Source organism: Suricata suricatta, chromosome 11 (genome assembly GCF_006229205.1).
Source record: "Suricata suricatta isolate VVHF042 chromosome 11, meerkat_22Aug2017_6uvM2_HiC, whole genome shotgun sequence".
NCBI lineage: Eukaryota > Metazoa > Chordata > Mammalia > Carnivora > Herpestidae > Suricata > Suricata suricatta.
Genome location: NC_043710.1, coordinates 8,091,435 through 8,102,980, shown reverse-complemented (window position 1 = coordinate 8,102,980; position 11,546 = coordinate 8,091,435). Strand labels below are relative to the sequence as shown.

At 42.9% G+C, this 11,546-nt stretch overlaps 1 protein-coding gene across 1 annotated transcript in view; it reads left to right on the top strand.

The window, feature by feature from the left end:
• Positions 1-2,012: 2,012 nt before the first annotated feature.
• Positions 2,013-11,546, top strand: part of LOC115306784 (solute carrier family 22 member 10-like) — a 26,375-nt gene continuing 16,841 nt past the window's right edge. The window contains 3 exon segments of the mRNA XM_029957348.1: positions 2,013-2,175; positions 4,251-4,671; positions 5,593-5,696. Of these exon segments, the coding sequence (XP_029813208.1) occupies positions 2,078-2,175; positions 4,251-4,671; positions 5,593-5,696 (623 nt within the window). The 5' untranslated portion in view covers positions 2,013-2,077.

Below are 11,546 nucleotides of genomic sequence, written 5' to 3'. Positions count from 1 at the left end.
TCTTATTCAACATAATACAGGAAATCCTAGATAGAGCAAACAGGTAAGATAAAGAAATAAAAGGAATTCAAATTGGAAGTTATCTGCAATTGATATAATCTTATATATAGGAAATCCTAATACTCAACCAAAGAATTTTAGAACAAATCAAGGAATTCAGTAAAGTCAACCCACAGGTATTAGTGGCATTTCCATACACTAACAATGAATTATATGAAGGAAAAAAAATCCCATTCATATTAAAATAAAAAACAATAAAATATTTAGGAATTAGTTTAGTATAGTATTCTTTAGTATAGTGTTCTTGGTTAATATTTTTCTTTTATTATTTTGAGTATATCATTCCACTCTCTCTGGCCTGCAAAATTTCCATTGAGGTTTCTGGCAATAGTGTTACGACAACTCCCTTGTGTGTGATGAGTCACTTTTCTTTTGCTGCTTTCAAAACGCTCTCTTCGTGTTTGACCTTCAACAATTTCATTATAATGTGTTTCAGTTAAGCTCTTTTCAGATTTAACCCAATTGGGGTCTTTTGGGCTCCATGAATCTGAGGTCCATTTCTTTCCTCAAGTTTAGGTAGTTTTCAGTTATTGTTTCTTTAAGTTAACTTTTGTCCTTTTCTCTTCTCCTTCTTCGATTCCCATAACACATAGATTATTTCCTTGGTTGTGACCCATAAAGTCCATAGGCTTTCTTTACTCTTTTTCATTCTTCTTTTCTTATTTGGCTGGGCTTATTTTCAAGTTCTTTGATTCTTTCTCCTGGATGGTTGAGTCTTCTGTTGAAATTTTCTATTTAATCCTTTAGTTCACTCATTATATTCCTTGGCTCTAGGATTTCTGTTTGGTTTCTTTGGATGATTTCTATCTTTGTTGAATTTCTTCTCTTCCAGATTTATGTTTACTTTGGCAAGAAAAGATCTTTACTAGTTATCTCAGCTTGGGGTACTGGCTGGGTCAGTTGGTAGCAGAAATGGGCAGGCGGGGCCTGTTAGTGGGATCTCTAGTTGAAAAGACCATTGACTATTATTTTCTGTGCTTGGGGCAGAGCTTCTTCTGGCTGGGATCCACCTATAAGTAAGGATGGGGTGTAGACTCCCTTTTGAGTGAAGCAGCTGGATTTACTCTGTGACCAGGTGAGGCCACTAGCTGGGCTCTGCAATCCCCTCTGGTTGGGTGAGATCATGAACCATTCCTTGACAAGGTGGTGCCATGAATCAGACTTTGTGACTGGCAAGGCTTCAAACTAAGTTCTGCAATTGCTCTTGGTTGTTGGGATTTGAGGCTCTGCTCCCCAACTGGATGGTGTTGTTGGGTGAACTTTGTATTCAAGTGGGCTTCAGACAGAGCTTAACAGTTGGATGAGGCCTCAGGCTGTATGATTAAGCAGGGCTGTAGGCTCTTCCCAGATTTGAGTGGGTCTGCAGGCTGGACTTCATAATAAAGTAGGCCACTGACTTTGGTATACTGTTGAGCAAGTTTGCTGGCTGCGTCTCTGGTTGGGACAGGCCACCAGGTGTATCCCACAGTTGGATGGAATTAGAGGCTATGGTTGGGCAGGTTTGCTGTCTGAGCTTCTTTGTTGTGTGGGGCTCCAGGCAATGCTCTATAATTGGGTGGTGTTACTAGATAAGGCTTTCCTAAGGCAAAGGCAGAGGCTGGGCTCTGCTGTGGGGTGCAGTGTTTGCCTGTGCTCCGTGGCTGTGTGGTGCCATAGTCTGGGCTCTGAGGCTGCCTAGGGTCGCTGTTCAGGGTCCCTGGTTACCTAGGGGCCAGAGGTTATTCTTAACAGTTGAGAAAGACTTGGTCTTGGATGCCTATCCAAGTGAGACCATTGGATGGGTTCTATGGCTATCTGGGTTCCCTTGTTAGACTTCCTGGTTTAATGAGAATGGAGGCTACACCCAGCAGTTGGGCAGGACTGTGAATTTGCTTTCCTTCATAAGCGGGGCCATATAACCAGCTCCACAGCTGGTATAGTTTGTTGGCTGGGGACCCAAATCAGGTAGAACTACCAACTGAACTCTGTTGTCAGAACTACCAACTGTCAAGATGGGGCCACCGGCTCAGCTCTGCAGATGGGCAGAACCCCTGACTGGGCTCTCGGTGCCACGGCAAGCTGGAATATGCCACAGCAAGCAGGAATATGGTCTGTCAAGATCCAAGCATGGTTAACGTAAGCTTTGTCCCTTCATCTCTACCTGATTCCCAGTGATGGAGCCCTGTTGTTTTCCCCAGTAATCCCCATGGGGTGATACCTGACTGGACTTTCTGAGAAGCAACTCCCAAAGCTGAGGGAAGTGATGTCTACCCTGAGTTCTCTTTTTCTCACTGGAGAAACTGTAGGCTCAGTGTGGCATTGTGCTGGCATGGAGGCGGGGCAATATGGTCGGAGTGTAGCCACTGCTCTTGCTCTTCTAATGTGATCCTGTGGTTCAAGTGTTACTTCAGCCTCACTGCTGGGTTCTGGGATTTTCACAACGGTGTCTTTCTAAGAACAGTTGCCAGTTGATCTTCTTTGGAGGGGGACTGAAGTTGGGAGCAGCTTATGTTACCATTTTGATGACGTCCCTCTTCCATATTATTCTTTGTATATAACAATTTTTTAATTAGCAGAAGCTTAAAAAATGTAAAGTAGTTTAGTAGCTGCCAAAGGTAGAAAAGGGGATGACAGAAGCAGGAAGGAGGTGAGTATTACTTATAACAACAGTACATGAGCGATACCAGTGGAGACGAACTGCTTGTTATTTTGATTGAGGTGGTGGGAACACTAAGTTGCACATGTGATTTTAAAAAAACATATAGTAGTAAACACACACACACACACACACACACACACACAAATACAGGTAAAACTGAGGAAATATGAATGAGATCAGTGGATTTTATCAGTATCAATATCCTAGTTGTGAGATTATACTATAGTTTCACAAAATATTACTTTCAGGGGAAGCTAGGGGAATGGCAGGTTCTCATTATTCCTACAACTGCATGTGATTCTACAATAACCTCAATAAACCTTCCTCCCTCCCTCCCTTCCTTTTTTCTTAATTTCTTTCTTGTAGGTTTCACCCCAGTGTGAAGTCTAACATGGGGCTCAAACTCACGACACTGAGACCAAGACCTGAACGGAGACCAAGAGTTAGGTGTTCAACCCACTGAGCCACACAGGTGCCTCTCAATAAACACCTCAATTAAAAAATACCCAGGGACGCCTGGGTGGCTTAGTCATTGTTAAGCATCTGACTTTGGCTCAGGTTATGATCTTGTGGTTCCTGGGTTCAAGCTCCACGCTGGGCTCTGTGGTGACAGCTCAGGGCCTGGGGCCTGCTTTGGATTCTGTGTCTCCCTCCCTCTTGGCTCCTCCCCTGCTCATGCTCTCTCTCAAAAATAAATAAGCATTAAAATAAATAAATCCATAAAAAATACCTAAGGGATTAGAAGATTCTATGCAAATTGTAAGTATAAGAAACTTGAAATGGCTATTTAAATATGAGAAAGCACACACTTAAAGTCAAGAAACACAATCAGAGATAAAGAAGCTTCATCCCTAATGATGAAACAACCAATTAATCAGGATTCTAAACTAGCCCAGAAAAGATCCTCAAAAGTATCATGTAAATAAAAAATAAAATAAACCTGAGAAAATAAGCCTGTGTGTGTGTTTACCACTGCCTTCCTTCTGTATCCACATTGCAAGGAATCTAAAATTCCTGGTGTGACTGAAAGTGAAGTGTGGTATCAGTTACCAGAAATAGTAAATCCACTTTGTCTTGATTAACAACTAAGGACCATATTTATTAATGATCTTAATCTAAATTCAGTATGAAACAAGAAAAATACTTTTTTCTTTCCACAGAAAAATCACACAACCATTCTTTTTGTTGCTCAAATTTCATTTTCTGGAAATGATTGAAGACCGCACGGCAGGCTTATTTTAGTTTATTTGGAGAGTTACATGCATGACAAAGTCCAATGCTAATTTCAGAAGATCACTAAAGGAAGCACATTCACAGATTAAAACTTTAAACAGATTTCTTTGTCAACTGAAGTTGTCTCTGGTAAATAATTTTCTCTATGACTCTACTAAAAAATTAACACTTCCTGATTCCAAAAGGTCTGGGGATCCTGTTTCCACGGCTCTGTTGCAAGAGAGATGTGAGGTCACACTGACTTAGTGTGAATTAACGGAAGGAAACCTTTTTCTCCCTTTGAATTTATCTCCATAAAGGCATCGTGTCTCCTCTCTAGGATCACTTCTTCACACTCAATGGCCTTTCAGGAGCTCCTGGATCAAGTTGGTGGCCTGGGGAAATTCCATATCCTTCAGATAGTTTTAGTTTTTCCTTATTTACTGTTGCTATTAAGTCATTTCCTTTTGGAGAACTTCACTGCAGCCATTCCCAGTCATCGCTGCTGGGTGAACATCCTTGACAATGACACAGTCACTGATAATGATACTGGCATTCTTAGCCCTGATGCCCTCCTTAGGATCTCCATCCCATTGGACTCAGAATCGAGGCCAGAGAAACGTCAGCGCTTTATCCGTCCCCAGTGGCATCTCCTTCATCTGAATGGAACCTTCACCAACAGGACTGAGCCAGACACAGAGGCCTGTCTGGATGGCTGGGTTTATGACCAGAGCTCCTTCCTCTCCACCATGGTGTCTGAGGTAAGAGGCCCCTTTTACCATCTGTGAGTACTAGGTCTGGGTATTTAGAATGACAGAATAAGCCTGATTCAAGTTTTCAGTTACTGTGTAGACATCCTATAGTCAGCTCTCTTTCATGCTTTTAGCAAACAGTGATTGCTTATTTTCTTTTTAAACAAATTTTTTTAATGTTATTTATTTTTGAGAGAAGAGAGAGGGGGAGAGAGAGAGAGACACAGCATCCAAAGCAGGCTCTAGACTCTGAACTGTCAGCACAGAGCCTGACATGGGGTTTGAACCCACAAACTGTGAGATCATGACCTAAGCCGAAGTCCAGTACTTAACTGACTGAGCCACCCAGGTGCCCCATGATTGCTTCTCTTAATTGCCAAGCACTTATATTGAATTTGAGGCCAGTGAAATCAACCAACTAGGCATGAATTCCACTACCAGAGGTCTTTAAATAGAAGGTGAATACTGATGATCAGACAAGTCAGTACTTAATATAATGTGTTACTTTCTGGTCACTTGCTCTCAGCCTAGTTGCAAATTGGAAAGACCTGTATCAATTAAAAAAAAAATCTCCATACCCTGGATACTTCTCAGAGAAGCAAATCAGTGTATTTCACTCTAGATGAGAAATGCAGGCATCAGTATTCTAGAAAATCTCCCCAATGTTTTCAGTGTGTGGTAAAGATGGAGAATCCCTGAGGCATGAGATGTAAGTGAATATAAAGACCGGCCTTCATATAACATAGAAGATTTAGGTGAGGATTTCTAGAGGAAGTCATGCTTAAATTGAGAGTTGGATGATATAGCTAATCCTACATTTAGGAGAGGGAGACTGGAGAGCATGTCCACCGACGGTTTTTGCAGGAAGTGAACACTGAGGGATTGTAAGCTGCTGTGAAACTCCCCGAAGCTGGTTTCCTTCTCTTCCAGTGGGACCTCGTACGTAGTTACCAGTCATGGAGATCAGTTGCTCAGTTCCTGTTCATGGCTGGAATGTTGGTGGGAGGCTTCATATACGGTCATCTCTCAGACAGGTGAGTGTCTCCAGCTCACTGCTGCCCTTATTCTAGGGTGTTTTCATCAGCCTATGATTAACCCTTTCGCAAAGAAGTCTTTACTGAGTTCCAATATGCAATGTATACTGTTGTGGGTCGCCTTGGTTCCCATGGAGCTAGAGCTGGAAGTGGAGAATTATCGTGGGTGATAAATACCATTTTGTTGCCACAGATATCTCTGCGTGGGACGGAGAAATGAGATCTCTGTAAGACCTGGGGGCATTTCAGAGCAGTATTTATAAGGAGGTACCATAATACTTTTCATTTAGAAAGATGAGGAGTAACCTATGAGCAGCGGGGGAAAGGTACTCCAAGACAGGGGGTCAGCCTGTGTGAAGACAGAGATGACACACAGTAAGGAGGGAGAGGTCTTCGGCATCAACCCGCAGCGCCGACAGAATGTGCAGAACTCTCTATCCGACAGCAGAATACACGTGCTTCCCAAGTGGAGGGGAACATTGTTCAGACTAGACTGCAGTTAAGGCTCAAAACCCGGAATCAATAGAGTTCAAATGATCAAAATGATACAAAGCATTTTCTCTGATTAACAACAGAGTGAAACTAGAAATAAATCAATAGCAGAGGCAAAACTGGAAAATTTACAAATTCATGGAAATTAAACAGCATGCTTCCAAAAAACAAATGGGTCCAAGAAGAAATCACAAGGGAAATTAGAAAATACTCAAGAGATGAATTGGATAAAAAATGCCACATACCAACACTATGGGATGCAGTAAAGACAAGGCTCAGTGGGAAACTGATAGCTATAAATACCTACATTAAAAGAGAGAAAAAAGGAGCACGATGTCAGCAAGAGGGCAGAGTAGGAGGTCCCCAGCCTTATCCCCACATAGAAGCAAGGATTTATCAGTCATCCACAGACAAGATGCCTTTGTGGGAGCCTTGGGATTCAGGTCAGAGGTTTCAAAAGCTCAGTAGAGGCCAAGGTCGAGAAGGACAGCCTTGAGAAGGTAGGTGTACACTCTAGCAGCAGGCCTGCTGATCACGGTCTTGGCTACGGACCTGAAAGGAGCCTGCCCCCTGCAGGCCCAGTTCTACCCCCACTTTTCTGTGATCCTGCCACAAGCCTCATTCACCAAGGGACCCAGGAAGTGCCCTGCTCATTGGCGACCTTGGTAACAGACTCACTGATCTCAGACCTTACCATAGAACTTGAAGCGGCCCTGTGACCCTCCACACCAGGGTTCAGGGCAGTCTTGCCAGTCCAGGGACCTGGCAGCAGCCACACCAACCCATAACCACCAGTAAAAGGCCACTAACCTGGCCTGACTGGATTGTTGTCACTTTTTTGTCACTTCAAAGCTCCTACAGCAGCCGCATGACCCAGCTCCAGCCTCACCCGGCCATGATCCTGGAAGCAGTCTTATCAGTCTGGGGACTCTGAAGGAGAAGGTCTATACCTGACACAACTGGCTGTAAAGTCAGGACGTATCTGATCCTTGAAATGTAAGGGTGTAAGATCGTGAAGAATCAGGCAAACAAGACAACACCAAAGGAAGCTAATAATGCCCCAGTAACTGACCGTAAATAAATGGAGATTCATCAACTTATTTTTTAATTACTATTATTTTGTTTTTTTGTTTTGAGAGAGAGAGAGAGAGAGAGAGAGAGAGAGAGAGAGAGAGAGAGGGAGAGAGAGAGAGAGAATCTTAAGCAGCCTTCATGTTCAGCATGGAGCCTGATGCTGGGCTCCATCCCACAACCCTGGGATCATGACCTGAAACCGAAATCAAGTTGGATGCTCAACCGACTGAGCCACCCAGGAGTCCCCTTTTGTAAATTTTTAAAAAAATTTCTTAAACAATATTTTTGATGTTATTTATTTTTGAAAGAGAGAGAGAGGCAGAGCATGAGTTGAGGAGGGTCAGAGAGAAAGAGAGAGAGAGAGAGACAGACAGACAGACAGACAGAGACAGAATCCAAAGCAGGCTCCAGGCTCTGAGCTGTCAGCACAGAGCTAGACGTGGGGCTTGAACTGACAGACCATGGGATCATGACCCAAGCCAAAGTCAGATACTTAACCGACTGAGTCACCCAGGTCACCCATTTTTAAAAATTTTCCATCAACTTCTTGAGAATTCAACATACAGTAAAACCTTAGATTGTGAGTAACTTGTTCTGTGAATATTCCACAAGGCAAGCAAACATTTCTAATAAATTTTAACTTGGTAAACGAGTGACGTCCTGCAATGAGTAAAACGTGGTGCCAAATGTCACATGATCATGGCTGAACTAATGGTCCTTCTTTCGTTCTCACTGTGGAATTGCGGGTGACTGTCTACCACGCTCGGACGCTTGGTCTTAGGCAACAGTGTTGGGCAAAAATCAGTGATTTTTCAGAATGTTAGAAGGTGCCCACCACTGGCACTAGTGTATTTTTTGTCACTTCAAAGCGCCTATAGACAGTCCTTTTCCATAAGAAAGTAAACTTAGGAAGGCTTTGCTTCATTCTCGGTCGAGCTGTGCAGATATAGACCCTTTCCCCTGCTACCTTATTGCCAGTTACATTAGATACAGTCTATGACAAGAGGTTATGAATACTGTCCTGTAGTCAACATCCATGCAAGCATATACAATGGCCCCCATGCAGAAAAAGGTTGAACAGAAAGGCGGTAAGGAGGAGATGGTTATGGTGGAAGTTAAGGAAGACGTCATTGAATGAGGTGTGCAAGTGGTCGAAATTGCAAATTGCATTTCATCTGTAGAGGAGAAGAAAGAGGCAGAGGAATCCTTCACTTCATGTGTGATTAGAGAGATGAGTAAAATGTGGGAAACAGTGAAAAATTTTGTAGAAAAGCACCGCCCAAATAAGGCCGTACCAAGGAGAGCGGTGTTCAATGACAATGCAGTGTCACATTTCTGTCAACTCCTCCAAAGGAGAGAAAAGCAGGTGTCATTGGATAGGTTTCTTGGTAAAGTTGCACAAAAAGAAAAAGATTCCATTGAGCCAATAGACAGCAGTGATTCTCTTAGTGATCGTAAAAGTCGTCCTACAAAATAACCCTCCTCTCTCGTCTCCCCCACACCAGACGTGAAGGTTTTCAAAGGTTAAGTACTGGTCAATTTATTTATTTTTCTTTATACTTTGTATTTTATTCATTATTTTATATTATGTTGCAATATTGTCATCATTTTTGTATGAATATTTTGAGGTTTTGGAACAAATTATCTGAGTTTCCATTATTTCTCATGGGGGAAATTCGCTTTGATATACAAGTGCTTTGAGTTACAAGCATGTTTCCAGAATGCATTATGCTCACAAATCAAGATTTTACTGTAATTATCTTAAAGAAGTTCAAAAATATAAGAAAGCACGGGTAGCTAAATGAAATCAGGAAAACAGTGTGTGGACAAAATGAGAAGTGTAGTAAAGAAACAGAGAACATAAAGAACCAAATAAAAATCCTGGAACTGAAGAATCCAGTGACTGTCCTGAATAATTCAATAGAGAGCTTCAACAGTAGACTTGATAATGCAGAAGAAAAAACAAGTGAACTTCAAGGAGAGGTCTTTCAAAATTATCCAGCTAAAGGGAGAGAAAGAAAAAAAAAATTGAGCAATAGTTCAAAGGCATATGAGATAGGGAAAATCACATAGTATGTGGGGCACAATGAGAAAATGTATGAATCATGGGTGTCCTAGAAGGAGAAGAGAGACAGAAAGGGGTGGAAAGCTTACTTAAAGAAATAATGGCTGAGAAGCCCCCAAATCTGGGGAGGGAGGGAAATGGACATCTTGATTCATGAAGCCCCCAAGTTTCCAAATAGGTAGAACCCAAAGGGATCAATGCCAAGTCCAGTAGATGTAAATTATGAAAAGTTAAAGATAAAAAGAGAATTTTGAAAGCAGCAAGAAAAAAGCAATTTATTACATACAAGCGAGTTCCCAGAAGATTATTGACAGATTTCTCCGAAACCCTGCAGGCCAGGAGGGGATGGGATAATGTATTCAAAATATTGAAAGAAAAACCTGCCGACCAAGAACACTTTATCAGGCAAAACTGTCTTTTCATGTCATATGATTTCATTCTCATGTGGAATATAGGAAACAAAACAAACGAATAAAGAGAAAAGAGACAAACAAATAAGGACTCTTAACTATAGAGAACAAATGCATCGTTGCCAGAGAGAAGGGTGAACTGGTGCAGGAGGTTCAGAGTACACTTACCATGATGCACACTGAGTAACGTATAGAATTGGTGAATCACTATATTGTACCTGACACCTGTAAGATTAAAACACATTGGGGCACCTGGGTGGTTCAGTGGGTTAAGCCTCCGACTTCTGCTCAGGTCATGATCTCACGTTTGTGGGTTCGAGCCCCATGTTGGGCTCTGTGCTGACAGCTCAGAGCCTGGAGCCTGCTTCCGATTCTGGTCTCCCTCTCTCTCTGCCCCTCCACGCTCATGCTCTGTCTCAAAAATAAATAAAAAACATTTAAAAATTTTATCAAAAAAACACATTATGGATACTGGAATTAAAAAAACTGTAAGCAAATAAATAAAATAAAATAAAACATAAACAAATAAAACCTGAAAAAGAAAAGAATGAAAGAGAAATAAAGACTTTCCTAGACAAAACCGAGGGAATGTGAGGGCGCCTGAATGGTTCAGTCGGTTAAGCGTCAGACTCTTGGTTTCGGCTCCGGTCATGATCTCACGGTTTACGGGTTCAAGCCCCATGACAGGCTCTGCAACAGTGTGGAGCCTGCTTTGGACTCTCCCTCTCTCCCGCTTTCTGTCCCTCCTTGGCTCTCATGCTTTCTCTCTCTCTCTCTCTCAAAATAAGTAAATAAACTTAAAAAACAACAACCCTGAGGGAATGTGTTACTTTAGACCTGCCTTACAAGATGTGCTGAAGGAATGTCTTCAAGTTGAAACAAAAGGGCACTAAACAAACAGCAAAAAAGTTTACAACAGGGTCGGGGAGTTTCGGGTCCAAGATGGTGCCAGAGGAAGACCCCGAGTCCCCCTTCCATCGAACACACCAAAGTACACCTGTGTGATGAACTGTTTCTCCTGAAGAGGAACTGAGGGCCAGCAGAACAGCCTCTGCACAACGGGGGACAGACAAAAAGGCAAAGAAAGCCGCCAGAGAGACCGGAGACATTGGGACAAAGCCAACCCCTTCCCCCACACTGTGAATGGCAGGGGGGAGGAGTAGTGAAGGACTGGTAACAGATTCCTCTGTCCTTGGGGCACAGAGAAAAAAAAAAAAGGAACTAATATTACACGGTATAATAACTCACTGGAATTTTAAATAAAAACTTGAAAGAGGAAAAAAATAATAAAGAAAAAAGCAGAAAGGCTAGCGTATAAAAGGCAGCACTAGAGTTACACCAGCCAAACAGGAGAAGCTGTGGAAATAACTCTCCGGGTCAGGGGGACTGGGGAATTACACGGTTTATACCCCGCCTCCCCCCCCAAAGCCCGGAGGAGGGCAGGGTCTGGATGCTGTAGCTGGCTTGCTGCCTCAGTGAGATCAGGACCCAAAAGCCTCCACCAGCCCTGGTTGAACTGAGGCACAGAAAATAAGCTACTGATTCTTGTCCCCTTTCATTTCTTCCTTCTTCTTTCTTTAAAAAAGAGACTGGCATATCAAAGAGCCAGCCCTAGAACTTTGCCAAGCAGGTTGGAGAGGAGTTGCCAGGATGATCTCCAGGAGCGTGGGGCTGATGGACACTGTGCACACTCCCTTCCACCTTGAAAGCACCCGCCAGAGCCTGGCCTGGGCCCCCTAACCCACAAGTCACCTCGGTGAGACTTGGGCCCCTAGCCCACACCAGCCCCAGGCATCCCACCAAGGGCAG